The 27173-nt window shown below is 43.1% G+C and overlaps 5 protein-coding genes across 8 annotated transcripts; 1 reads left to right on the top strand and 4 right to left on the bottom strand.

Annotated features, from left to right (window-relative positions):
• Positions 1-125: 125 nt before the first annotated feature.
• Positions 126-3812, bottom strand: mon1a (MON1 secretory trafficking family member A). Its single transcript, XM_061292304.1, has 6 exons — positions 3624-3812; positions 2979-3130; positions 2102-2461; positions 1201-1966; positions 986-1133; positions 126-899 (listed from the first exon to the last, which is right to left on the bottom strand). Exons 2-6 carry the CDS (start codon positions 3100-3102, stop codon positions 759-761), a joined length of 1539 nt encoding a protein of 512 aa, XP_061148288.1. The 5' UTR covers positions 3103-3130; positions 3624-3812; the 3' UTR covers positions 126-758.
• A 169-nt stretch (positions 3813-3981) lies between these two features.
• traip (TRAF-interacting protein) lies at positions 3982-7268 on the top strand. Its single transcript, XM_061292311.1, has 16 exons — positions 3982-4118; positions 4277-4382; positions 4465-4522; positions 4603-4686; positions 4762-4801; positions 4883-5010; positions 5097-5191; positions 5282-5395; positions 5562-5649; positions 5734-5823; positions 5904-5992; positions 6063-6242; positions 6341-6380; positions 6456-6560; positions 6647-6697; positions 6780-7268. The coding sequence occupies exons 2-16, from the start codon at positions 4285-4287 to the stop codon at positions 6885-6887; spliced, it is 1368 nt and encodes a 455-aa protein (XP_061148295.1). The 5' UTR covers positions 3982-4118; positions 4277-4284; the 3' UTR covers positions 6888-7268.
• Positions 7260-17241, bottom strand: grm6b (glutamate receptor, metabotropic 6b). Its single transcript, XM_061292284.1, has 11 exons — positions 17137-17241; positions 15712-16282; positions 13335-13551; positions 12818-12953; positions 12214-12368; positions 12007-12147; positions 11724-11924; positions 11061-11200; positions 10336-10959; positions 9957-10268; positions 7260-8363 (listed from the first exon to the last, which is right to left on the bottom strand). Exons 2-11 carry the CDS (start codon positions 16228-16230, stop codon positions 8124-8126), a joined length of 2685 nt encoding a protein of 894 aa, XP_061148268.1. The 5' UTR covers positions 16231-16282; positions 17137-17241; the 3' UTR covers positions 7260-8123.
• A 740-nt stretch (positions 17242-17981) lies between these two features.
• On the bottom strand, positions 17982-21391 carry comtb (catechol-O-methyltransferase b). The gene is made up of 6 exons (XM_061292324.1): positions 21239-21391; positions 20256-20424; positions 19801-19918; positions 19477-19670; positions 19273-19404; positions 17982-19188 (listed from the first exon to the last, which is right to left on the bottom strand). The coding sequence occupies exons 2-6, from the start codon at positions 20421-20423 to the stop codon at positions 19009-19011; spliced, it is 792 nt and encodes a 263-aa protein (XP_061148308.1). The 5' UTR covers position 20424; positions 21239-21391; the 3' UTR covers positions 17982-19008.
• A 130-nt stretch (positions 21392-21521) lies between these two features.
• Positions 21522-26671, bottom strand: LOC133162830 (SRSF protein kinase 2-like). Of its 4 annotated transcripts, none has more exons than XM_061292298.1 (15): positions 26447-26666; positions 25584-25843; positions 25395-25503; positions 25141-25228; positions 24984-25071; positions 24812-24918; positions 24580-24745; positions 24192-24217; positions 24059-24115; positions 23632-23965; positions 22843-22940; positions 22474-22581; positions 22332-22401; positions 22131-22223; positions 21522-21956 (listed from the first exon to the last, which is right to left on the bottom strand). In XM_061292298.1, the coding sequence occupies exons 2-15, from the start codon at positions 25825-25827 to the stop codon at positions 21769-21771; spliced, it is 1776 nt and encodes a 591-aa protein (XP_061148282.1). In that variant the 5' UTR covers positions 25828-25843; positions 26447-26666; the 3' UTR covers positions 21522-21768. The 4 variants fall into 4 exon arrangements, with proteins under 4 accessions (XP_061148282.1, XP_061148281.1, XP_061148284.1 ...); XM_061292297.1 differs by having other exon boundaries at positions 25584-25840; positions 26447-26664; XM_061292299.1 differs by having other exon boundaries at positions 21876-22012; positions 25584-25840; positions 26447-26671.
• Between the last annotated feature and the right edge of the window lie 502 nt (positions 26672-27173).

Below are 27173 nucleotides of genomic sequence, written 5' to 3'. Positions count from 1 at the left end.
TTCTTGTAATGTTTGCAAGGGAGTAGCAATCCAAATTTTGTTAAAAAAAAATAGAGATACCAGTGTTAGTAACTAAAATTTTAGTGTTATATTTTCTTGTATTACAAAACATAGACAGAAAGATGCACTGTTTAATACTTTTATTTATGCACAGTATTTTTTTATTTATTCACGGTCCTAAATCATTTAATTGCCTTTGAACTTTGCCATCAGTTAAGGCATAAAAATGTGGACCAAAAGAGATGAAGTTTACTCAAATGCAAACCGATTAAAGCATTTTCATCGATACGTAAGTGCAGCGGTATTCTAATTAAAACACACAAGAAACTGATGACCTTACAGTTCATACAACCCACAATAGTGATCCATGACATTTCTGTGAAGTGTCATTTCATGCATGAACATACCATAATGTAAGTATGATCGTGGTCGTCCCAATTAACGGTCATCATATGCAAAACAAAAACAGGAGTGCAGTTATTCATCGTTACGATAGAAGAATTCCAGTTATCACTGATGTGGTACAGGAGAGTTCAAGTTAAAAACTTTTTTAAGTCATGTAAGGTGTGTTGTGGATGCTACAAACAGTTCTCAACCATACTAAAAGTAATAAAAATAAGATATGGCTTTAAAAAAAATAATCTCAGCCATATACCTGCTTTTACTGTTAATTTAATGGCAACTAGGCGTGCATAGCTTTGATACTGAATTTAGGCATAAACCCGAAACAACATGTTCAGGCTTTACACAGAGAAACGTCAGTACGTTAAATGACTCAGGATGAAGAGTCGATCCTCCTCCTTCCTAATCCATTTCAGTAGTTTGTTGACGGCAGAAACGGCCAACGCCTTTGTGCCCAGGGGACTGAAGCACAGGTAAAGCTCAAAGCCACTAGTCACCTGCAGGGGGAACAAACTGCACTGGTAAATTTCAGCTTTGAAAACAAATTCTATTTAATCCAGTGATCGAAAACAGCAACACTCACCCATGCCATCATGTTTTCAGTTTCCCCACAGCGGTAGAAGGAGCGTACGGGTCGTGTCGGATGGTGCACGTAACTGTGAAGGTCCTGGTACGAAGCCATGAGCCTCTCCTGCTCTTCCTCGGACTGGTACAACAGAGGAAACTCTGGACTGGGGGCGGAAAATCAGATTAATTTTGATTGATTTGAAACCCAGAGTGAAATATGTAGCTTCCCACCTGGTATACAGCCCAGAGCTCTTTGATTTGTACATGAAGTGCCTGAGTTCAGGAATGCCCACTTGATCCACCGAATAGCTGCGAGACTTGAGCGCCTCCTTCAGGGCTTGATAAGCACTGCGCTTATTTAGCCTGTCGAGAAACTTCTGCTTGCAGTCAGACATGTTGAAAAAGTCCTCTCGGTCAGTTGAGACCAGGATAAGGCACAGCTCCGAAGCGGGTTCCAAATAGGAAATGTGAGCATGGAAAAATCCCGCGGTGTTGAACTTTGGCAGACAGATAGGCGTCCAACCTTCTCCCTCTCGAAACGATGAAGAGGAGCCAACCAGGTTAAAGACCAGGTGCAAGTCTATGTGGTGTAGGAACTGGTCCTTTTTCCGAACCAGAGTAACCAGGCGGTCTCCGGCCAGAAGGATGGAGAAGACAAGATTTTTGGATTTGGCGGCCTGCAGACTGGACGAGATGACGTCCCGGGACGAGCTGGGCAGCGGCAGGCAGGTGACGGCGCTGAGCAGCAGGCCAGGGTCGCGGTCCAGCCGATACAGAAGGTTATCGGTGAGGTACTCGGAGCCGGCCAGCAGGCGACGCAAGTCATAGTTCTGCTTGTGTTGGAAGATGTGGTTGAGCTGGGTGAGGGTGAGCAGGCTGACAATCTGATAGTAGACATACTGCAGCTCTCTCAGCAGCTCTTTGTCTGACAGACACGTGCGGGACACGCCCACCAGGACCAGTGGACTCTTGGTGAGGAAAACCACTTTGCAACCATCTGAGAAAAGAGATGTTCATTTAACAAAGGTGTCCTTTCTTTGGCATTTCTTTTCTACGATACGTCCACATCTTGTGTGAGGTGTCAAAATATTCAAACTAATTATGACTTTTTCGAGGTGAAGTGTGTTCTGACCTGCGTGGATGGAGCGGATGACGTTGTTCTCGGCCTCGACAAAAGATACGAGGGCCATCATGACTCCCATGGTGCTGGACAGGGCCTCTTCTGTGCCGTAGCGGCTGTAAATTGGCTTTCCTGCCTCGCTCAGCACAAACATGTGCTTCTTGTGGCTCCTCCATGCCTCGCTGAACACATCTTCCTCTTTGGTCCTGCAGTCTGAAGGACTTTTGCGTTGCTCTTTCACAAGCGCTCTGATACCCTCGCCACACTCTTGGGATTTGAGCATCTCGGCCTCCCTGCGAGCCTCTTCGGCCTCTGCGGTCAGATCCTCAAAGGACTGCGCGTGGACAAACATGGCGCTTTTCTGACCGGCACCTGTGTGAACCGGTCGTGTTCATTCACAATGTGTTAAGTGTATGATGCTGAATGAGCAAGACAGAAAGTCGAAAAGAAAACAGCAAACTCGATAAAGATAACAAAAAGGATCAAAGATACAACAAGGGTAAAAGTTGGTCAGGGTAGTAGAAGCAGTTGAAGAATTAGTAGCAAAATTCATGCAATCACTTTCACACCAAAGTGAGGTTAATAAGTGACAATGTTATTCTGTATGCATGTTTCGTCACACAGCAGAGCACACTGGCTACTTTTTCCCAGCAGACACAGTCAAAGTCAGAAAAGTGCTGGTGGAAACTTGAATGCTAACATTAACTTTGTTGTTCCATTAGTCGCTCCCATAAAGTCCGTTTGAAACTGAGCATGCATAATATCGGGAACCTGGATAAACAACTGAATATCTCCAACGTTACAACAGGCATCTTCCGAACTCTTGAGATGATGAAATGGAGCGAATGGATTGTCAGATTGATTTGTGGTTGAATTTGGAGAACCTCACCTGGTTCTGTGCCCTCCACCAAACCTGGTGTAGGACTGTCAGCTCTCTCAATACAAAGATGGTGCCCAGGTGTGAGGGTACCATTCTCCCATGGCACAGATGGTCGTTGGCGTTCTCCATCCATCACTATTACAGCGAGCACATAGACACACCTAGGAGAAAGTACACACGCAAAATAGATTATGGCCAAATTCACATTTATTTGCATATCATTAGGCACTTGTGATTTTGTATTGGAATAATAAATGCATTTACCTAATAATAATTGTTGGCGACTTTACATTAGCGGAAAGATATTACAGAACGGCATAATAACCCATCTCAGTGTGACATCAAACTAAATCTAGTTGTCATCATGTATTTGTAATATTTTGTGAACTTTCCAATGTTCATTTTCAAAGAGTAGAATTAAATTTACTAACCCAGAGTACTTGGAAATTCCATTAATAAAGATGTTTTTTTTGTGTTAACCCTGTCTTGAAGGCTTTACATAATTCACGTTGTATACGCGAAAGACGTCAGACATACTCGAGCAGAAACTCGACCGACTTGACAACCGACTTTCGATCGGATGAGCGAATTAAGCCATGACTCATGTCTAACTCGTATACTTGTGTCAGTTTTATGCAAGAAACAAATAACCACCTTTCATTTCCAGAATTGTCTGCAGCTATGCTCTCCGAGGAATCGTCTCTTCTTCTCCTTCTTCCTGGTTGTCAACCGTAGATACATTTTTGGCCAGCACGGATGCGGAAGTGAAAATTGTGGGATATGAAGTTCTCCCCACTTTGAGACCTAAGAAGAATCGCCTGCCAACACTTCCCAACCACTGATTAAAATAAAAACAGATTAATTAAAACAGAAGTAGTTAAATCACGAAAAAAAACTGTCGTGTGTCATAGGGATAATTCAGTAATTAAAATCAAGAACAAGGAAAAAAGGAGCTTTCCGAAAGCTAACAGCGTAAAAACCGAGCCTGAACTCGGACAGTGAACGCAACATATGGGCGGGGCTATTTTAGTATTTGAACGTATGGCGGCGAGAGAACGTAAAGTTAAATAATCGAAAATCTTCATCGCTAACTGCAATTAAACTGAGTCCTGATTATAAATTCACACGACACATTCATTATAACCCACGGTATGTATTTATTACAACAGACTATACAGTGATTTTGATGGTATGTCTACTGTGTTGAGGCTACTTGTTATTGTTAGCTAACCATTGTGCCTCACGTTCAACCATTTTATGCCATACCGTTTGTGTAAATCGCTTTTATGTTACTGCGTTCATAACAGGAATTAATATGCCTATTCGTGCATTTTGCACAATTTGCTGCGAATTATTGGACAACTCCAAAGATGTTGCTGCCATCAACTGCGGACACACGTTCCACAGTACCTGGTAAAGTCATCCAATTGAATGAAAACTGCGTATTTTAATTTGTTTTGGTTATATCATTTGTTTTATTTCCCTCACCTACTAGCCTCCTTCAATGGTTTCAATCAGCCCCGACAAAAACATGCCCAACGTGTCGGAAACAGGTCATTTGTTCATCACTGCACTACTACTTTTTCTCACCAATGCTGATCTCAACTCAAAAGACTTAATCCTCTGTGTGTAGGCCGGCACCCGGCAAATTATCTACAAGCTCTATTTTGACAGTGGTTCCGAGGAAGCGCGTTCAGCAAATCCAGAGAGCTTGGCGGTACCTCAAAATTACATTTCAAGATTTGCACTAAAGCATTGAGTCATATAGTCACTGTGCACTTCATCTTCTCAGGATGAGCTTCATAGGCTGAAGGCTGCTTTAAGCTTGAAAGGTAAACTATTGTTTATTATTGTTTCTCGGTCAACATTGACTCCCAGTCAATGAAATAAATGTTTGATGTGTTTTTTTTTAGAGAGAGACTGTCGGGACAAACAGAAAACACTGGTTGATTTGAAGAACACTGTGGAAATGCAGAGTAAAGACTTGGACAGCGTGCGGAAAGAACTTTTAGAAAAGGGCACATTGTGTTCTGCTCTCAGAGTACGCAATCTGTTCATTATTTGAATTGGTCTCCGTTTTAGAAGTCTATCCCACATTGTCCACATTTTGTTTTTATTACTGCACAGAAACAAATGACTTACCTGGAGACTCAACATGTGGATACTCAGGCTGCCAAGGATGAGACCCGTAGACTGAGGACCAAAATAAAAACCTATGAAAAGTAACTGCACTCAGATTCGGTTGTCTTGAGTAATTGTTCTGCGTTCTTCTTTGTACCAAGTCTTTGCTTACACTGCTGCTGTGTGTCCAGCATGGCTGTTTTGTTACAGGGCCAAAGAACTGAGGTGGAGTCTATGATTACAGACATGGGTGTGAGTCAGGCTGCTGTGGAGCAGCTCTCAATCTTCTGCATTTCTCTCAAAAAGTATGTATGACTCCAAGACTCTGATCTTTCTGAGGCTGGAGTTCCGCTGCAGGTCCAAGTGCTATAAATCGGAAATTGTCACTTAAACCACACAGCGTACGATCCAAGCGAATTTGATTACTGTCGTGCTCCGATGCATTCATTGCGTTGCCTGCTTTCTTTTTAGAGAGTACGACAGGTTAAAGGGAAACTTGAAGTCTTCTAATGACATGTGCGAGAAGCTGAGGAAAGACGTGGTCACCTCCAACAGCAAGGTGACATCCATTTAGCAAGTCGCTAATCATGCACATTTTCATTTGTTGTCGTGCTGTTTCAGCAATATGTTCTGTGCCGTTTAGTTCCAAAAGGCCTCTGTTGAAGTGACCCGAACAAAAGAAGACATGAAGTCTCTGCAAAACGATCTAGTCAATGCTGACAAAGAGATATCTGTAAGGCGCAGCAACACGATCATTTGGGCACTCGGGGGTCAGAGGAACCCACGTTTTGCCTCATACGTGTCTTTCCATAGAGTTTGAAGAAGAAGGTGGAGTTTCTTCAGAAATCTCTGAGCACCCCAACGAGGACGAATGAGATGCTCAGTCGGCTCGTCTTTGAGAGGTAAATTCCTATACACTACACCATACAGTTCAATTCGGCTCACCAGGCTTTTCCTTTTTCCCCATTCCAGCCCCGCTCCGATAGATCTCAAACAGCCGCACCTCCATCAGCCTATAGATGGCGACGATATTGACCTCAATTTAACTTATGATTTAATGACACCCGATTGCGCAGCCAAGAGACCAGCAAAGACTCCAGCCAAGAAACCAGCAAAGACTCCAACAAAGAAGATGCGTTTAGAAGATCAGCCGTAAGTATTTTCTGCAGAGTTGTGTACTCAAAGTGTGTTATTTTGTCTTCAACTCCAGATTAAATATGTAATGAGTACTAATTGTTTACATTTATCAGGGCGTTGGTTTCCAAACACAATGAGAGGATATCGAGCAAGGTATCTTGAAGAAGCGCTTCGCAAGGTCTGCTTCCAAATCGCAAGTATTTTTCACTCGGGACTTTTGTCTCTTAGGCCCGAGAGGAGGATGGAGCAGTGGATCCTCTTTTTAGGAATTCGCTGCTTTTCCGAAGAAAGGCTTTTGGTAACATGCATGAACCTCAGAGGACGTTTGGAGCGGTATGTGAACCTGCCTTTCATTTTGAATGTCTTTACATTCAATTGGATTTAAGTTGTTAAGTCAACGAAAGTGCTTCTCATTTCAGGTGAAAAGTGGTTATGATGGATTAGGAGGACGAACGACATTCATCCAACCTGTATCCCTTTGCTCTGTATCGTCTGACACGTTTAATCTCTAAAGTGAACGGCAACGTTCCTTAACCCGAACCTCTTCCACAGTCTTCGTTGGCAGTGATTCGCCCACTCATGAAAGCTCGAAGAAAAAAGGTGATTAAGCCGACAGTAAAGACAGCACCGTGCCTGACAATGGACAACTACCTTGAGTGACAAATCACAAATCGATGCAATGTGAAATGTTTGACAGGGTTCTTCCCATTCATCCCAAAATGGGACTCTTTTTGAATAACAAAAAATGTAAAAGCAGTTAGGTGGCTGACTTTATGTAATTTTTTTTTTGTGTGAAAGCAAATTTCCTTGTGTGTGTGCGGGTGTGTGTAAACACTTAAAAAGTTTTGTTGGCGTGACTATTTCATGTTTCAAATATCAGTGAATGCATCGTGGTCATCAAAACTATTTCAGTTAATATTGAAATATGGTCTTTTTGCACTTATTTCATATCTTCTGTGTTGTAATGAATCATGGTTTTCCAAAATTACATGTCAACATGAACTGTAGACCAACTTCAATAATAAAGACTATTTTTATTAATGTGTTTACCCTTGGTCGTGCTTCAGTGGTGTCCTCTCCAGCAGAGAGCGCTATAAACACTTTTTACCGTAGAGGACGCTGCAAGTGTTGCATTGCACAGCAAACTCTGATGTTTTACAAAACGCCATTTCACAACAATGTGAACGCTTACAGGCTGTGTTCAAAATATCGTTGCAATTATAACGGAACATTTTTCCAATTTTCAAAGATGAATATGCGGTGTATTTTCCAAACAGCTTTCAGTGCCATCAATCCTCACCCCAGCCCTTTTTGAACAAACAGAGGCCTAAAGCTTAATAACACTGAAATCCATGCAGTGCAACCAGAAAATAATACGCCTCCTCAACCCCAAGAGACTTCCACTGTAGGCTTCATTTTTCTGTGGAAGAAAGGTCACCAGACAGCTTATTTTTTTTTCCTAGACAGCGTTTTCCAGGGCAGGTTTACGAGCAACAATACCTTCTTGATGGCGGTAAATGAGAATTCTTTCTCGTGCTGAAGAATTTCGCACTGAAAATGAGTTGAGTGCATGCCTTTAGAAATCTCAAAATGAGCACCCCTTGTATATTAAATTGGAAATATTAGTCACAAAATATTGGGGATTTGGGGTGAATTTTCTAATTGAATGTAGACTGCCCAAGGCTTTTTTTAGTTTAGAATTTCCATTATGGTGAGTTCTTTGATGCATTGGTCGAGAGTCAAATAGCGAAATCCAGGAACATTGCTGGTGATAACAAGAAGAGGGAAGTAACTCACCAGATAAATGCTTTTTTTTTTTGTTTCATTTTGCTGATAGTGTCAATAAGGGCGCTTGTGATGTCACGTGATGAATCAATTGTCTCACTTGAGTCTCCTTTACTGTGATCTGTCTGGCTCAATCTTGGACTCGCCGTTCTGTTTGTCGTTGGATTTCTGCGACAGGTGCGTCGACACGGTGGCCGCCTGCGCCACAGCTTTGAAACTACGCTTTCGCTTCTGTACGTTCTGCTCCGGGTGGAAGATGATCACGTAGACTTTGGGGACGTAGAGCATACCCAGCGACACGGTGGCACTCAGGCTCATGGACACTGTCAGAGTGGTGGTCTGGATGAACATCTTGGAAAGGAAACAGGAGCAGATCACAAATCTGGGCATGCATAATTTAGGTACACCCAAGAACATACGTACAAGGGATTACTAATTTATGCAAATGCAGGAGTAATAATTACATTAAATATGATCCTTAGGCGGAAACAGCAATACGGAACCGACAAACTTAATAAGGAGTCTTTATAGAGCCCTTGACTGACATCAATTCTCAGTTGCTCTCGCCAAGCCAACCCCAATAACGAAAGTTGACTTCCCCTGAGATTGACACGGATGAATTATAAACTCATTATTCAAGTGAACTGTACTGCTTATAAATAAAACAACACACATGTGCCATAAATAAGATATATTTGTGGCATGAATAAGTCATAAATGCTACACTACTGGGCACACATCCTCAGCAGTATCCCTTCGGAATGTTTTTTTTTTTTTTTATCAGCTCATCCATGCTTTTTATCAGTCACTCAATGACCCACCCCCACGCCTGATTTCTGAAAGGAGCTGTAGTGATTGATGTGCTTATGGCCCAAGGCAAGCTTGATGCATTGCTTTAGAAATCGTCAACAGATGTGAATAGACAGCAAGTAGAGGCCAGCTTGCACGTGATCCTGCACATGTAGGAAGGATAAATAATATTTTCATGGGATGCTCAAAAGTCTATATTTAGAACCCTTATTTGAGTGATGATTTATTGAAGGGGTTGTGATTCAAAAGGGTTTGTGTCCATCCCTCAGTTCATCTGACCTATTTCCTTTCTGTCCTGTCTCTTTATTCCCATTTCAAAGAGGTGAAAAGATTTTGAAAGCACCGCAGGCTTGAATTGTTCAGGCCTCACTGGTTGATAATACATCTCTTTATTAGTCTTCTTTTTTTTTTTTTTTTTAAATATTTTCCCCAAGTTGTGTTCTTTGTGACAATAGAAATAGCCCGTGAGGTAAATGAAATGCTGCCTCTCAGTAAAAGGATGCCAGCATGTCCGGTAAGTGGAATGGGAAGAAAATAGTACGAGACGACCAACTTGGGTTTCATGCGGATCATTTGAAGGATTTCATTACACAGTGTGTGCGTGTCATCATTTTCGATTGATGCCAGTTTTCTGCCATCAAGCAAAAAAAAAATTCTGTGGCGAAGGAAACACTTTGCGTCCATAAATGTGATCACGGTTTCTGGACATTAAGCCACATTAAGCTTTTTACTTTAAGCATTTTAGACTTGGCCCACCCCCATCGCCTTTGCTTCTCATCTGTTTTCACTCTATTTGTTGTCTATTTATTTTCAATTAGGCGAGGCACACATGCTCTTAAAAAAAAGAATTTAAAGAAAACAAAAATCAAACAAAGTATTGGGATTGATGATTTGAAGGACTCACAGGAGCAGATAACAAAACATCACTAGACAAGAAGACAATCAACTGGAAAAAAACAAAAGCAAGGAGCTGAATCCAAATCGACTGACGAGACAACAAGGAAACACCAGGACAAGACATATTGGCTGTTTGGAAGACACGTGGGACCGAGTTAATACCAAGACACCCAAGGAACGCGTGACCAAAATGACCAAAACCCAGAATTGAAAACCCCAAACATGACTCGAAAGTACCTTCTCAGTAGATTGCGCAGTGCCAAAGAAGATGGGCACAAAGGCCAGCCAGATGATGCAGGTGGTGTACATGGTGAAGCCGATGGGCTTGGCCTCATTGAACGTCTCGGGAACTCCTCTGCTCTTGATGGCGTACACCGTACAAGTGATCATCAGAACGATACTGTAGCTCAGACACAGGATGAGAGACAGATCGGACATGTCGCACTTGAGAACCCCTCGGGCAAACTCCGGATTTGGAGGCTTCTGCTCTTCGTAGTCGATGATGGTGTGCGGGGGCACCACGCCGAACCAAACGAACACACCGAGTACCTGGAGACAAAGCGCTGTCATTCGTTTGAATCCGAGCTAAACGTGAGTCAAACCGGCTCGCGTCTACCTGCACTGAGATAAGAATGAAGGTGATAATGAGCTGAGAAGTAGGACTGATGAACTTTGGTGGCGTGACCGACTTCTTGCCCTGTTCAAAGATGCGGTAGATCCGGTTGGTTTTGGTCAGCATGGCGGCATAGCTGATGCACATGCCAAGCCCCAGAAGCAGCCTGCGGAAGGCGCAAACCCCCACGCTGGGCTCGGCGATCATCAGAAAGGTAATCAGGTAAATGAGGAAGATGCCCGTCAGCAGCACGTAGCTGAGCTCTCTGCCGGAGGCTCGGACGATAGGGGTGTCGTTGAAGCGGATGAACGTGCCGATAACCCCCGTGGTGGCCAGGATGCCCAAAATTGCCAGGAAGACGGGGATGATGGCCCAGGGGGAGCTCCACTCCAGCTTGACGATAGGCGTGGGCCGGCACCCCGTACGGTTTTCCAGGGGTCGCATGTCGAACGGGCACATGTCACAGCTGAACTCGTCCAGGAGATACTGGTAGCCGTCACAGAGCTCACAGTGCCAGCAGCAGGGAACGCCCTTCACCATCTTCTTCCTCTCACCGGATTTGCACGGGAAGCTGCAGACCGAATCGGGGATCTTGCGGGCACCGCCTGACCATTGCATCTCCTCCGGCTATGAGAGGAGCACACGTGGTATTGTTAGGGTTAGGGTTGCGTCCATCGTTGTCCCCAATCAGCTAATGAGTTTGCGTCTCTCCCTAAAACACATCTTACATTGAGTCGCAGTTGGTTTGTCCATTGTCCAATATCCTTATAGCCAGGGTTGGAGACATTGGAAAGCTGGTACTGGAAGATGTCGTATCGTCCAGGTGCGTCTCCATTCTCATTGAACATCACACCGGTTCCCGCACTTCCTGTTGGGACGGAAAGGAGTGGCTTTTAAAATACAAAGGTAAACAAACTCAGCACAGGCGATCTTTTGAATGCCGTTAATGCTGCTACTGTGCCATACTGCCAAAGCTAAGTGCATGATGTGCTTTAGTGAAGGCTCTCATGCACTTCAATGGTCTTTCCTCCGGTGCCGTAACATGATTGGATGTTCCTTTCAGTTGCCCGTAGGCCAACAATCAGAAAAAAAAAAAACACCATACAAGCCAAGGTCATCTTGCAAGAAGCGAGCAGTGAATATGCTTTCACAGAACATTTTTTCCCTTTTTGCAAAAGGTGACTTTTTAATGAACGATGATGAAAAGTGTTGAACGTGGAGGCAGCCGCAGGGATGTACTGTGTTCTAGTTTTAGTCGAGTGCCATACATTAGCGGACACAACTCAAGCTCAGTTTAACCTCACAGAAACCCAAAGTCAAATGTTTTTTTCATGAGCATCACCACGCATTACGCAAGAGGGGTCAGAGAAAAGCCAACTTTGAGATCGTACCATTGAAACTGACAGAGCGAATGTATTGGAGGAGCATGCGTCCCTCCACGGGGTCCATCTTTTCACAAACGCCCATGGAACCGGGACACAAGTCCATGTGCATACTGTGTAAGGCGTGAGCCATGGCGTAAACGGCGTCGATCACAAACTGCACCTTCCCCTCCTGTTCATACACAGAGTCTCGACTTATTCTCTCTTCACCTAGGAGAACACAGACGTGTCGCATCAGGTAAATAACATTAGGAATTCTTCACCTCGATGACTTCTGTAACGTGGAATTTACCTGTACATTTTCTTCTGTCGGCTTCGTATTTGATGCCAGCCCGCGTTAGTTTACACTTGAAGTCGTCCTCCCAAAATTCAGCAAACCAAATGTTCCTTCTGTTATTTTCCAGAGATCTTGTCGTGAAGTATTGGTCAAATCCTGAAAAATTTACAACATTATATTTCCGTAATTGTGGTAGAGATTCAATTTCTCCATTTGGCGTACCGTCAATAGAGGCTCTTTTTGGCAAGATAGTGACGGCGCCCTCCGCCACCTCCTCCTGGTCTTGGATGGGGGAGTTCTTGGCCCCCCAGCTGTCGGAGCCAACAAATAGAAAGTGGCCGGTCAAATTGGCCTTTTTAGCAGCTTGCAACACTCGCCTGCAAGGAAAAAAAAATTCAGATTTAAGACAAAAGTCATTTCTTAGTTTGAGAGTGAGTAGACAAGATGCATGGAAACGGTTGAAATATGTTGAATACTTTGCATTCACTTTATCTTCTCACCCCGCTGATGCAATCTGGACTAATCAGACAGACATTGCTCCGGACAAAAAAAAGATTTAATTAAGATAAATTCCGAGTCATTGCTTCAAAGCTAATTAAAAGCATGACTTGATAATGGAGTTCAAAATGCAAATCTCTCCATCTCTCTTGCATTGCGCTTTGTTTTTGACATTGTTTTTCCTGACATAATTATTTTAACGAGCATATAAATTGTCTCCAATCACATCGCAATCATTTAGCTCTTTCGAACCGAGTTGCATCTTTCACATAAGGTCTTGAGAATGCAACTCGTCACCATCAAGATGACCGTTCCCTGCTGCACTCACTTGATGTCGTCCTCATTGGCAAAGATGATGACCCCGCGAGCGTTGGATGTCTCCATCAGCCTTTTGATGATCTTCTCAAACTCCCCAGGTCTGGGCTCTCGAGGAATTCTTATGGACTGTGCAATACACAGCCCCCCTGTGTTGCACATATACAATACGTTATCATTCTTTTTGTTTGCGCCCCGTCTCTGCATCACATGACACCTATTTGTCTACAAAAACACAAAAAATATATGATCAAGAAATATACGGGCTTCATATGACAAGTAATTGTTCTTCTGCTGATTACATTTAATATATTTTTATCTTAGTATGAGCAGTGTGATTAATGGCTGCAAGGGACATGTTGAGGTTTCATATGAGCATAACATAATTCAGTGCACGTGCATGCGTGCGTGAGTGAATGATATCAGGTATCGTGAACCCTGGTAACATCTGAGGAGCCGGGGGCTTCACTCTGTGTGCTGGATATTAAATTAATATTAATGTGACTGCAGTGTAGACTCAGAAAAACAACCTGCTTCTCTGGATATCTGAAGGAAAGCGTCAACTCCACTCTCTCCGTAGTTGCCCTCGGATGCTAGTGTTGAGACGTAGTTCCAACCCATCGCTTTCACGATGTCCACCATGGCCTGGGCCTGGTAAGAATCGGGAGGTACCACACGGGAGAAGAACTCGTATCGACTATTATCGCTCAGCTCCGGGGCGGTGGAGGCGTAGCTGATTTGGGGAATCTGAAACACACAGATGGATCCATTTCTTGTATGTCTTGTTGTTCAAGTCCATCTTGTAAACCTTTTTGAGATCTCATTAGCTAGTTAAAGAAAGAATGGATTCAAATTGTACAGTTTACAGTCCATAAATTGATGGATGAACGCTGACGCACTGCAGGGGATTAACATCCCAAAAGTGGACGTTCATTGAGAGAACTCATTGTTAATTCATTCTCAGAAAGGAGTGAAATAAAGGCACAGCTGCGAAAGCATTTGTTTGAGAGGGAACACAAACGAGAAGATTAATTCAGAGGTGTACTCCGTCTTTACATCGTTTCAACTCTGACCCAGCTAATGCCGCTCGTTCCCTGTGCCTGGTTTAACGGCCGACGCTCCGAGGAAGGTAGACACAAGGGGTAGAGAAGGGAGAAGAAGAGAGGAGAGCGAGAACCATTTCACAGATTATCTGGAAGGATTAGAGGGTTTTTAGTCAAATTACGTTAAGCACAGAGGGAGAGACAGAGATCAGGGACGAGAAAAAGGTTAGCATTTCTCAGTTGTAAGCCATACAATATATTTAATTCTGGAGTGCGCTTTGCTGCTTTGCGTTTAACCCCGTCGAGTTTGCTCATATGTCCTTCTGAAAGGGATGAGCAGACTTCTGAATGAAAATTCCTCAAGTACAGCGGCCGAGTGTCACTGGCTTCACAGCCATATGGATTCCAAATTCCATGTTGTCGTATCAGTATTGTCAAGGTAACACAAAGTTGTTATATTCCTATTGGTACAATTTAGGAAGGTTAATTCAACTTTCCCAACTTTAAACAGTTTTCATGAAAAAATTCTCATTTGTCTTGATTACATGTCTGAAAAATACTTTTGTCAAAATATTCCAAGTAGCAAAAATTACAGCACATTTTTTACTCCCAAGCTTCATGAGTATCCAAAGCTAATTTCGCTAACACATTGTTTAAATTAGCCACACTGCAATTTCACAGTGAGGCAAATTCAAAACTTGCAGACGCATTTTCAAAAAGAGGCATCTTAAAAAAAAATACTTGTTTGATCAAACATTATTGAATGTGAGCCATTAAAATATCAAGTGTACAATATATAACCCCTTTACAATTCCTAGAAGCGGTTTATAATTTGCAAAAGAACATAAAATCCTAATATGTCTCATTTCAAAAACCAATTGGAGGCTATTTAGAGTTCAGTCACTTTGCCGTACGACATTAATGATAATAGAAGTCTTTTTTTTTAATTTCCCCAATGTGGTGTGTATTGGTTGAGACGCCTCCTCCTCTGTTTCAGAGCAGATGTTCAGTGCACATCACAGTGTGTGTGAGCGGAGAAGCATGTGCAGCAGAGAGTGCAGCACATATGGACAGTTGGCTGAAACACACCATTTAGCTAAATCTACTCCTCCGCAAGTTGCTGTTATCCTGGAACCAATGTCATCCTCTGGCCTGATGCTCTATTTTCAGCCCAGGGTCCTGAGCTGCTGAGAGGGGCTTAGTGGAGGTTGGGGGATCTATAATTCTGTAGTTAACATCTGCCCTGTATGCAAGCTGCCGCTCCTTGGCTCCCAGGGAGCATCCTCATCATAAAGAATGCAAGTCGCCCCCGGGAAGGAGAAGAAATATACTTTACCCTTTTAAATGCCTCTAAAACTTTGCTCGTTTGAAACCGTCTGTTTTCATCTTGCCGTATTTGTAGATTTGCAGCCATAGCGTGGCGGTAATTCGATGACAACATGACATCACCCACGTAGGATTTAGGCTCAGCTGTGACCGAACGTTACTATGAGCAGCGTAATCATCACAGGTCGATTGTCTGGACAAAAGCTACAAAACAGATTAGCCGATGGTGGTCAAGGTTAACTCAACATGCCAGCAAAGCTGGATTTTACTCCTTCTCCACACTAGGGTGCCCAAATAGCCTGATGTTAGGCTGATTGAAGACTATCATTGGGCCCCTGGGTTATATTCAGTCTCTTCATGTTATTCCATGTGGCTCATGATAGATTGAATAACAGCCATAAAAATGCTAATAAACAAATTCAGGAGCAATCAAAATCCAAGAAGTGTAACCGTCTTTGACTGGTTAGAAATGAATGGCACACTTAAGGATAAGGATTTTTTTCCAGTAGTATGCGAGCAAAAGTGGAAGACATCTTACCGAAAAAAGCCTGAGCACGTTGGCCACCATGATGGATACGGAGCTGCCGGAGGCCCCGATGACTCCAACCACCCTCTCTGGTTTGGGGATGATCGGCGGCTCTCCGTTGGCGCAGCGCACGTCGGACGTGTCCTTTTGAATGAGGGCTTGGACAAAAGTCAGTGATTGCTCCAGCGCGTAGGTATCTCTGGAGCAGGTGTCCAGTATCCGGGCTCCCAGTGTGATGTTGGGAAGCAGATCTGGGTCACTGTTGATCTGGTCCAGGGCATACAGCATAGCTTCCAAGCGATGGATTCCCTTTTCTCGTTTAATATCTCCACAGGGCACTCCCACTGGCCCTCGGGAGTGCACTGGGAATAACCCCCCGAGGGTGATGTCACCCTCAATTTTGAGGGACTGGGGCTGGATGCCCTGCTGGGCCCGTAAACTGGGAAGCGTCCCCACTAACAGCATCCACAGCAGTCTGGACAATTTTCCGAGCCAGCTGCAAGGATGGGATGAGAGGCCTTCTGATGTCATGATGCTGACCAGCTGAGGGACTTCGACACCACACCTCTCCTACCTGTGACACCTGCAAGGTCATTCACAATGAAGGTCCCGTCATCATGGGCTTTTTCCACTTTGACAATATCTGACATCACTTGATACGCTCTTTCGTACTTGCGCAGGTTTATTTATTTGTTTGATTATTATTTCTTTACAGGGCTGTAGACGCCTGTGGATTTAAGATCTAGTACTCTTTGTGTTAATACACTCACTGGACACTCCATTAGTTTCACTGATGCAGTCTGCTGAGATCTAAAATTTGATATAGCCGCATCATAATTTTGTTTTTTATTTCCATTGAGACTGCACAATAATGCACAACATTTATTTTTGTTTGATCCAATGGATTTCTTATATTGCAAACATCAGAGCTACTACATACTGCAAACAACCATAATAAACATTTTGAATCATATCATATATTCATTGGGAATTAATGATTTTAAATTATTGTACCATGATGCTTGACAGCTCAGCATGTTGGAGGCACGCGACAGTTTGGCTAATTGTGCCGTAATTGAACGTACGCAGTGAATGCAGAACATGCTTTATGATGATCATGATAATGTTGGTTATTAAATCAAAATAAAAGAAATTTAAATGGCTGTAACACAGATAATATGCATCTTGCATTTAGCAAGTAGATATCTTTTATCGTCAGCAAAGTACATAACATAGTAAACGTGATAAATTTTGCAAAAACTGGAAACATCTACTAAAACATTTCGAAATTGCATTCACAGAAGTCCATAATACTCTGGGCAAAAATAACATTACGTCACATTTTGGGGGAAAAAAAAAATCTGTGGCCCTAAAACTCTTAAAGGTTACATAAATGGTATCACATTGTGAAATAAAAAATAAAATAAAATCACTCACCTGCTCATTCTTCACCACCTTGTGGCGCAGTCTTGATTGTATGGCTCACACGTATCCATATTTCTTTCAAAGCGCGATTCTATCTCAGAGGCAAGGAGTCTTCTGCACACCAAAGATAGATTCTTTATCATCTCACTCGCAAAAACAAAAACCCAAACTAAGAACGCACTAAAAACTTGGAATTGTGATGCACCAAACCCCCAAATGAAAGCCTGAATTTTCCGCCTTTAGGAAATGATATCATGGCAGAGTCGAGGAAAAGTGCAGGGCAGGGTTAGGGGAAAAAAAGTGCACTATCACAGCAGTGAGATTCTACAAATCACCGCCAAATCCCTTAAAAGCTCTTTCATACTCTGGCTCGTTCTTTTCCTTCTGTGCGCATCTCTGCGCTGGTGCTCCACCCTCCTCCTCCTCCTCCTCTATTCATCTCACTCGCTCCGCTGAACCCACTCCTTCCTCACTCAGTCAGTCTCTGGGTGCACTAATGGCCACAGATTGGGATTATCATGCAGGAGTCTGTGAAGAAGCCACGGGGTGGACTAGCCCCCCCCCCCCCCCCCATACGGCTGAACCAAATAGAGAACTCTCTCCACCCCCACTATGATGGACCTCAGTCACTTTGAGAGATTAGATGAGTGATTTGATTCATGCGCTCACACACACGCACCGAAACAAACATGCCGCGCTCAAACACACACATGCATTCGCTCTCATTCTTTCAACCCACCTGTCAATATTAGCACCATGGAAGGAGAAGCAAGTAGTTGCATCTGGTTTCATGGAATTTCTGAAGTTCATCACCCCCGAAATGGTAAATCGCAACAGGGAGTCAAGCAAACAGATGAAGCAGTTGACCAGTCAGCACATTTATTAGCATTGTGCTTTATGACTCTTTTATTAGCCTGTGGTTAATTCATTAGTAACTCGCCAAGACGCCTGCTTTATGCCTCAAACACTTTTCATTTCTTGCAGTTCAAATTACAGAATTTACATTCCATAACCTGTCAATCAAAATCTCAAATATGTCAGCTACCAACTTTTTTGAACAGCTGCCACCATTTCTGTATGCAAAAAAAGACTCAAATTTGTGTTCTATTGGAATTGTATTTATTGTTAAGTGTCTACATTGGCAAATATATTGAACTTTAAAGTTAAATACCGTAATTTTCTGACTATAAATCGCGTTTTTTTTTCATAGTTTTCGGTGGGGGGGCGACTTATACTCAGGAGCAATTTATATACATAAATATGTTTTTTTTTCACTTTTTTGGGCATTTTATGGCTGGTGCGACTTATACTCCGATGCGACTTATAGTCCGAAAATTACGGTACAACTTGGGCGTACTTTCGTGTACCACTACCTCTAGTGGTACTTTGAGGACCACTGGATTATGACATGAAGAATACACTTACTGATGTAATTCTTGTTTTCCATTTGATTGTTTCATCCCTCCATCCACGTTGCAAACTGCTTATCCTCACGAGGGTCGCGGATGTGCTGGAGCCTATCCCAGCTGACTTCTCGCAGTAGGCGAGGGACTCCCTCAACTGCCAATCACAGGGCACACATAGACAAACAACCATTCGCACTCACACCTACGGGCAATTTGGAGTAGCCAATCTGCCTACCTTGCATGTTTTTTGGAATGTGGGAGGAAGCCAGGGTACCTGGAGGGAACCCACGCAGGCACGGGGAGAACATGCAAACTCGAAGTCGGAATCAAACCCTGCACCAATAAACTGCGAGGCGGACGTGCTAACATTCGTCCAGCGTGCCGCCAATTTGATTCTTTCATTTTGTTTTCTATGGTTTCCTATGACAGTGGTAGTTAACAGCATATACAAAATGGTGTTTGAAAAATTGGACAGAAACTACCCTAAGAAAATGGACTTCTCCAGGCCATCCTCTGCCTTTGTATACTCCAGATGAGATTTGAAGTACTGGCTTTTATACTGCGGGCTGTGCCGGACGTACTCCAGGTAGTCCGGCGTGCCAGGACAGATAACGTTATCGGCCAGCAGGATACTCCCTTTCTTCAAGAGGCCGCATTCCTGAGGAAACAGTGTCAAAGTTAGTGCTGTGCAGGGCGGGGCGGGGCGCTAACGTCAAAACGCCATCAGTAGAAAATAACCTGCCTCCATCAGTTTGGTGTCAAGAAGGTAACGATTCTTCCAGTGGTCCAAAAAAACCAAGTCAAATGTTTTTACTCCAAAATGCGCCTTCAGTTTAGGGATCCATTCACCAGAATCCCCTTCAACTAACTGCACCTGCAGAAAGAAAAAACAGGTGCATCTCTGCCTTAAACTGCTTGTTTATTGAAAAGCAGCAGAAGCTTTTACCTTGTCACCAACACCCGCCCATGCAATGACTTGCCGAGCGATAGCGGCATAGTCGGGATTAAATTCAAGTGTAATGAACTTGGCGTGAGGTGGCAGCAAACTGGCGATACGAACTGCGGAGTAGCCGCAGTAGGTGCCCAGCTCAAGCACACAAGATGGATTGGCCTCGGACACCACAGAGTCAAGAATGCAACCTATGGCAAATAGGGAGTGGGGGGGGGGGAGACATGGAAATTACTACAATAAGTATTTTTTATTCAGCTATAAAAACGGGTCTAACATTGGTCTGTACTTTTTTTTCTCCCCCAAACAATATCTCAGTACCTTTCTCGTCGCCTACGTTCATGGCCCACTCATTGTGGGTGCAGAAGTCATCAATGGCTTTAACCACGCTTCGAGGGTCCCCTCTCGTGGCCGTTTTCTGTACTGCAGCAAGGAGCCTCTGAGAGAAAATCAAGAGACAGACAGGCACAATGTAACTTTGTCCATTTGTTTTGATATTGCTCAAATATAAATATGGCCAAACCTCATTTTTGAATTGCTAATTTGCACTTTTCAAATGAGCATTTGAATGAAGCAAACAGTAAATTATGGTTAGTTAAGGACCTCCTACGTTTTATTTGCTATTCCAAAATATATGGATTTTTTTTAAAAATTCTTTTATCACCCCCACCACCCCCACTTTGTCTTATCTTATAGCCTATAGGCTAAATTATTGTGATTTTTTCAGCTACGCGAGTCTACTTTCACACCAGTTCCGAATGTGGCTGAGGTCCCACCTGAGGACGTGTGGACTGGGTCAGCTTGTCCAGTACCCATTCCACAATGACATCATGCCAGAAGATTGCCAGGCCCCCATGATACTGCACAATGCAGGGGATCACCCATTTATACAGCAAAAACAGTAGAACTGCTCCGCCAGTGCAGCTAGCAACGAGCCACCACATCCTGCAACCCAAAAAAAAAAAAAAAAAAAGGTCAGTACTGCTCAATCATACAATACTGTAATCACAAGCTGCATAGAGATAAATAGAAGCTCCCATGTCTCCTTTCACTCTAGGCTCTCCCTTTGTATTGGGCTAATGAGATGGGTGTTTACTATTCAGTGATGCTGTTATCTCTTTCAGTATCATCCGGCCGCACACAGTATGATGGATATCATTTAATATCAACTGTAATAAGAAGAGAGTGTCTACTGTGCTGGTGTATTTTTATACACAGGGATAAAATATCAAGTTGGACATACATGAAATGGGGGAGAGGAAAAACAAGCAACATCATACACCCATAGGTCCATGCCAAAGCTATTTTTTTAGTGTCGCTATGGCAGGCAACAGCTGTACCTTAGTTGCACAGAAAAACGACTATGAAAGCCGAGCCACGGTTGAGCTAATGCCTTTTGATTTGCAGTTTGAGTTGCATGGCAACTGGCTGCGGGTTAGGGGGCTGTGTCACAAAAGGCGGACTAACCGGACTTTAACCTTTCCTTGTACAATTCCCACGTGATGCAACTTGACGTAACCATTCAAGTGCATACATGCAGACAGGGAATAAGATGGCTTCGAACATAGACTGTGCATCAGAAAGGAGTTGAAAGTAAATGAGAGAAATCTGCAATTTTAGTGCTGTCATTTTTTTTTCTTACATGCACATGAGTGGTCAGTTTAACGGGGTGTCACGAATCAGTTAATGTGCCACGATGTTGACTAACGCCCGATGAACACAACTCACACCTTTGAAGCCAACAGAAAATCACACTTACGTTTCAGGATGACGCCGTGTGTCGCCTCACTCCTGCACGCAAAACTTGCAAAAGTCAATAACAAGACACGTCGACGTGTGTTTGCATTCACACTTAACTCCTCCCCTCCCTTCTCCCCCAGCCTCTCGTCTCCCCCTTCTCCGAGGACAGCTCCAACGTGAGCATGCAAGGAATGCGCCATAGTCCAGCAACCCGCACACAAAATTACATTTAGCTCCTCCTCCTCCTCCTCAGCGCAAATTGATTTATTAGTGAGCAGCGTACTGTACAAATCGTCAGCCAGTTCAAATGTAATTTGTTCTTTTAAAAAAGTGAAACTAGAAAGTATACCTTTTGAATACATAATAGAAAACAAACTTAAGTTGGTCATTCTGTCTGAATCCAATGGAAGTGCTGTGAATATGCAAATCGCCTGATGGGAAAAGGCACAAGGCTTTGCACATGATGCCAGCACCAGATTTGTACAATAAAGTCCTCTAAGTCCAATGAATGGGAGAGAAAAAAGCCGAGGTCAAAACAAGGAGGTCAAGTTAGGTTGTTGTGATCCACGGGTGTTTGAGACATTGGGCCGCTGTGGCTCTTTTTTCCGGCTGAAGATGCAACATGGTCAAGAGGAACGAACTGAACCGGGCCGCTTCGTCCTGTGGCCACTCGTACTTGTCCAGCAGAATTTCCAACAAGCTCCACGGCTTCAGCTTTGAGATGCGCCTCAGTTGTCCTGGATGAAGTTGACAACCGAGTCATTAGTTCACGCAGAATCGCGATAAGATTCACCTGGAAAAATTCAAAGGGGGGTCTCGACTCGAATTTCTAACTTACCCGCCCCGAAATTGCATCTGACTGATGGGCAAAGCTGAGATAGTTCAAGTTTGCGTACATCTGGATGTTTTACCTTTTTGGTTGAAGAATCTTTTGGATTTTTTCCCCGAAAGGGCCAACTTGGATGGAAGAGGTCCCAGCAGCTCGATGATGTGTGCAATATGATCTAAAATGACATCCGCAACATTATAATCTATTACTCCTCGATATATGGAATAATAAAGTGTTGTGGTCTTATTATTCTAATCATTATTCCAAAGCTGACAAAGCCAACCTTCTTCACGGGAGAATGTGGTCCCTGACTGGGGGTCAAACAGATAGTCCCCCGTTGCGAGCTCGAAAGCCTAAACAAAACACACGTCGGTGGGTGTCTATGATAATATTTATGCGCTGAAGTTGACTGTTGCCCTTCTCACCATGCAGGCAGTGCTCCAAATGTCAGCCGGGGTGCTGTAGTCAGCACCGATCAGGACCTCCACTGAGCGGTATTGACATGTCTGGATGTCCTCAGAAAAGTGTTTGTACTACGGAACCACGTGGATTGCACAACATTTAGTCAGTCAAGAGTTCAGTCATCAATGCCTGGATTGTAATAGGTAATGGTGAGTGTTTTCTCTCCAGATGTTATCACTACCCTCTTACTCATGCTTTTATTTATGGCTTGTTACAATCGATTCAACCAAAACACGTACTATGGAAGCCCTACGACTGCACTTGACTTGACCAGAAATGCTGTATGATACCGCCAATATAAATAATTGTAGATTGATTGTTCTGTCACTCACCACCCAGCAAGCATTGCCCAGGTCAGCAATTTTAACAAGCATCTTATCCGCGTTATGTGGTAGTAGGAGGTCAAGAGGCCCCTCACAGTCATTGTTTCCTAAGAAAGAAAAAAAGGTAAAGGATGTCACTGATTACACTCACTTGGAGTGTTCCGGTTTTGCTTATCTGGATTCCCATGATTGAACTTTGTCCTTGTGTGTTTGCATTTTCCCCAACTTTGATAAGGTGGGTGTCAAACTCATTTTTTTCACGGGCTGCATTGTAGTCATAGCTTCTTTCGGAGGGCCGTTATGACTGTCAACCCAAATAAATGTATGAGCACTTCATATTATATACAGTAAAAGCTACAAAACAAACAAATCAGATGAGTAAAAACTGGTTAAATATTTAAAAAAGAAAAAGATATTATTAAAAGTGAAGACAATCTGCAATTCTAGTAATGAATTTGATGCACAATTTGTCTTCGCGGGCCACATAAAATGATGTGATGGGCCGTATCTTGCCCCCGGGCCTTGACTTTGACACCTGTGGTGTAAACTAACCAGGCCCACCTCACCCACAGGCTTGTTAGTTCCACTTGCAGCGTCTTAGATACAGGTACAGTACACTGCAATGAAAATACGCCTCCTTGTGGCCTTAAACTGGTATAGCAGATTGTGCGTAATCATGCTTTAAATTTTTGTTTGCTCATTTTTTCTTTGCTTATTATTTTTTTGATTCAAATTAAATCCAGTTTGTCACTTATGTTGGTCATTCTTTATGATTATTCAAGAATTGCAAATACTGACCATGAGGAGAGAGTTGTTTGTCTGGCATCTGGTGTAAAAATAAAGTTCTGGACGCAGAAAAGGGGGCATCTTTGGTGATGTCTGGCAACGAAGAGGAGAAGTTTCTGTGACTGAGCTCAGGCGAGTCCAGGGTGTCGGACAAGAGCATGGTCTGTCTCCTTAATGTGACGTCAGAGTCCGGGAGCAATGTTTGACAGGTGCCAGACGGAGTTGTAACATCATATAGGCCATCGTGAGGTGCTTTTTGACTTTGGTCGGATGTATTTGCCTTGGCTCGCTGCTTCCTCTCTGTCCACCTCAGGCGTTTTAGATTCGACCTTGAAGTCTTGCTAGACTGCAAAGAGAAGAAGTGGCACGCCAACCTTTTGCATGCAGCCCCCTCCACACACGCAATTCAAAGTTCCCCAAAGCACAACATAACACTTACCCAATTCCCAATGTTTTGGAAAACCCCCGTCAACCTTCCCATTAATTTGGACAAACTCTAACGGGGGATGAAAAAAAATTCAAATTCGATATATTTTCAGACATACGTTAAATAAATGGTTCAATATACACACCTTTTTTTGTTTGGTAGTTGAGCTCTCTGGAGAGGAAAGAAAATAAAACTCATAATGTGAACAGTTTTTAAGAAGGTCCACTCGGCAGGACAGTCAACTTTGATGCAGTTTAATGAATACTACACTAATTGTCCTCGAGTTGGATACGATCTATAAACAGGAAAGACAAATGGCTGTGAATCCAATACCCTTAGTGTGGACATCTCCAAAGTCCCACACTCCGGTTTTTACTGGCACGTTTTTTTAAAGCAATTTTAAAACTTCTAACACAAGAGCCACAAAAAACTCCTTTGTGACTAAATTGAAACATTACTCCCTTTATCGGATTTGAATAAATGCTGTGCGCTGTAAAATCACTAACTCAAATATTTAAAGACTCATCACTAACTTGGTTCGCTGGTCAATACGGCGGAATCGGGCAGTTGCCACAGTTTGGTGTCGGCTGCCAGTTTCTGTATGTAAACATCGTCCACCCGCAAGAGGATGTTCTCCGGCTTGATGTCTGTGTGTATGATCTTGCACTTTGTGTGCAAGTATTCTAAACCTTGCAGAACCTACAGTAAGGATGATGAAAAGTTAGAGGAATAGAGTATTTATTCAGAAAATCTCAAGAAAGTCACCTGTCTGATGATGCTTTTGACGCAAGGAAGCGGAAGACCTGTGTAGTTGGATTTGACGATCCACCTCAGGAGTTGGTGGCCCAGCACCTCCAGGACCATGCAGACATCTTGCGAGCAATTAAGGACATCACTTGATATGTTTTGTTTTGGGGTAGAGGCAGAGTAAGGATACGCTCTCCGTTCACTCCAGAGATCCTGAAATCATCGATGAGGTGCACAATTGTCTGACGTTTGGGATCTCTGGGGTCACTGTCCCTCACCTGATAGCCAAAAATATATTCAACTCGAGCAAATAGCAATTGAAGCATACTGGAACTGAGCTCACTGACACATTTGAGAAGTTTGATCTCATCCATGGCTGTCTCTGTAAACATCGGAGCACTTTTCACCACCTTGAGAGCGACAAAGTGTCTTCTCCTGCATGAGAATAAACAAAATATTTGTGCCTTATTGTTAAACTACCTTTAATTCCCAGTTCATTTCCATAAATTCCCATAATGGTAATGTCTACCTCCCATTCTAGATTCCCACGGAATTGTATTTTCTATATATTTACCAAAACATTGCCACTATTCATACTTACACCATATCCCAGCAGAGCCACACTGTGGAAAAGTGACCCCATCCCAACTTTTTGACCACCTGGTATCGGTCCTCAAAAATCTCTCCAACCTCTACAGGATAATAACCACCTGCAACACAAAGTGTCTTGTAAATGAAAACTGAAGATCTAACCAGGGTGGTCAAGGTTTGGTGCTGGCGTGTTGTCTACCGATCCCATAATCTGACGGGTTCTCCTGTTCGTCATATGATCCCGCAAGCTCCGGCGGGCCAGGATGAGCTTCAACTGGATGACAACGTGGAGGAGCTGGACTGGCTGGGGGAATCGATTTCGGACTCCCGGGTGAGGTGGAGGGCTCAGGGGCAGAATGAGCGCTCACGTTTAGTTGTATTTGTCGCTCAGGGGAGGTGGCGGTAACAAGGGCTGATAGAGCGGCAGCATAGGATGTGGACATTTTTAACAGGAGCCTGCTGAGTCCAGATGACAGTGACACTTAGAGCGCTCGAATAAAAGATGAAGATATTTATTCAACCTACTTTACAGTTACACTTTACTGCGTAACCTTATTCCTAAATTCATTGACTTTGAAAAGACGCTTTATGTCCTGTAGACAGAACTATGTCTTAAGGGATTCCACAGGGTTCAATTTTAAGGCCCCCGCTTTTCTCCTTATATTGCGCTCCATATTGAGAAAGCAGTAGTTTCTTGAGGTCTTTTTACAACAGTGCACATATGTGTTTAGAAATCACTTGAGGTAGTTTGTGTCACTGGATGAGTCTTTGTAGCGACATTTCCAATGAGCCATGCAGTCAGTGAATGCTCAACATGTATTTTTAGCCAGTCAAATAGCGTCCTAAGTGAAACCAAACTGTTCCAAATGTTGTTAGATTCATTTTTAGTGACTTGTAGGCAAAACAAGATTCAGAATACATTTTTTTTCAACCATATAAAATGTATCCAATGGTGAGCTAAAAGTGTGAGCCATTTCCCATCCATATACAGACAGCACACCAATGAACAAGTTGGCACCAAGGTCATTCATTTCTACTAAATAAACTCAGAAATGTACTTACGTGATGTCTGATGTATTCCGTTATAATCTTCCCGTAATAAGCACAGTGCACAAAGTTAGCCATACACAGTACCTCGGTCTCGTATGCTCCGGCCCTCTCTCTGGTGGGACTGCCAACACTCAGTCCAGGAATAGCCAAGCACTTGACGTGCATGCCGTGTTGCTGCATGGTTGCTGCTACAACAACAGACTGCCCTTGTAAATCTATATTGGAAACAGCATTTTGCGAGGCAAGGCATGTACATGTGCAAATGGCATACACAGTAGTGCAATATGACAGCTGTGGGAGGGATTTTTTTTTTTTTTTAAAGTGCAGTCACAGACTTGATAAATTGAAGCAGCTATATAATAGTCACAATAGAATATTTACATTTATACATGAAAAAAAGCCAAGAGTTGAATGAGGTAAATTCGCATCTGGATGTGCAAATATATTCAAAGGCACCCAAAATTATTGAATGTGCAAATATATTCAAAGGCACCCAAAATTATTGAAATATTTACTTGAATAGTACAGTAATTAACTATTTTTTATTTTAATGATTAACAATAAATGTTATTCTGTAACGGTCCACAAAACCTAGTGACAGCCTTGGAAAAAGTACCATCCACAAGATGTCGCTCACGCTATCAAAACCACATTTTTTGGCCAAAACCAAACTCTAGAGGCGCTAAAACGCTTTTGAAATTCATTGCCTTCATTGATTCTTTCTTGTTATATTACAATT

The sequence above is a fragment of the Syngnathus typhle genome, linkage group LG11 (genome assembly GCF_033458585.1).
Source record: "Syngnathus typhle isolate RoL2023-S1 ecotype Sweden linkage group LG11, RoL_Styp_1.0, whole genome shotgun sequence".
Taxonomy (NCBI): Eukaryota; Metazoa; Chordata; class Actinopteri; order Syngnathiformes; family Syngnathidae; genus Syngnathus; species Syngnathus typhle.
The sequence above is the reverse complement of the archived record's forward strand: the minus strand, read 5'-3'. Positions and strand labels throughout refer to the sequence as shown.

Bases quoted from the DNA above. Each gene is read 5' to 3' on its own strand.
- mon1a (XM_061292304.1), bottom strand. From the start codon at position 3,102: ATGGATGGAGAACGCCAACGACCATCTGTGCCATGGGAGAATGGTACC. The intron at 2,462-2,978 runs GTGAGGTTCTCC...CGGTTCACACAG, and splicing joins GGTGGAGGGCACAGAACCAG to GTGCCGGTCAGAAAAGCGCC. The intron at 1,967-2,101 runs GTCAGAACACAC...CTCTTTTCTCAG, and splicing joins CATCCGCTCCATCCACGCAG to ATGGTTGCAAAGTGGTTTTC.
- comtb (XM_061292324.1), bottom strand. From the start codon at position 20,423: ATGTGGTGGCTCGTTGCTAGCTGCACTGGCGGAGCAGTTCTACTGTTT. The intron at 19,919-20,255 runs GTGGGACCTCAG...ATTTTCTCTCAG, and splicing joins CCCAGTCCACACGTCCTCAG to AGGCTCCTTGCTGCAGTACA. The intron at 19,189-19,272 runs GCAGGTTATTTT...CTGTTTCCTCAG, and splicing joins TTGACACCAAACTGATGGAG to GAATGCGGCCTCTTGAAGAA.
- traip (XM_061292311.1), top strand. From the start codon at position 4,285: ATGCCTATTCGTGCATTTTGCACAATTTGCTGCGAATTATTGGACAAC. The intron at 4,687-4,761 runs GTACCTCAAAAT...TCATCTTCTCAG, and splicing joins CAAATCCAGAGAGCTTGGCG to GATGAGCTTCATAGGCTGAA. The intron at 5,396-5,561 runs GTATGTATGACT...CTTTCTTTTTAG, and splicing joins TTCTGCATTTCTCTCAAAAA to AGAGTACGACAGGTTAAAGG.
- grm6b (XM_061292284.1), bottom strand. From the start codon at position 16,230: ATGACATCAGAAGGCCTCTCATCCCATCCTTGCAGCTGGCTCGGAAAA. The intron at 13,552-15,711 runs GTAAGATGTCTT...TGTGTGTTTCAG, and splicing joins ACGTGCTCAGGCTTTTTTCG to ATTCCCCAAATCAGCTACGC. The intron at 12,954-13,334 runs GTTGTTTTTCTG...TGTGCAACACAG, and splicing joins TCAGATATCCAGAGAAGCAG to GGGGGCTGTGTATTGCACAG.
- LOC133162830 (XM_061292298.1), bottom strand. From the start codon at position 25,827: ATGTCCACATCCTATGCTGCCGCTCTATCAGCCCTTGTTACCGCCACC. The intron at 25,504-25,583 runs GTAGACAACACG...TTTGTGTTGCAG, and splicing joins CCCGTCAGATTATGGGATCG to GTGGTTATTATCCTGTAGAG. The intron at 25,229-25,394 runs GTAAGTATGAAT...ATTCTCATGCAG, and splicing joins TGGCTCTGCTGGGATATGGT to GAGAAGACACTTTGTCGCTC.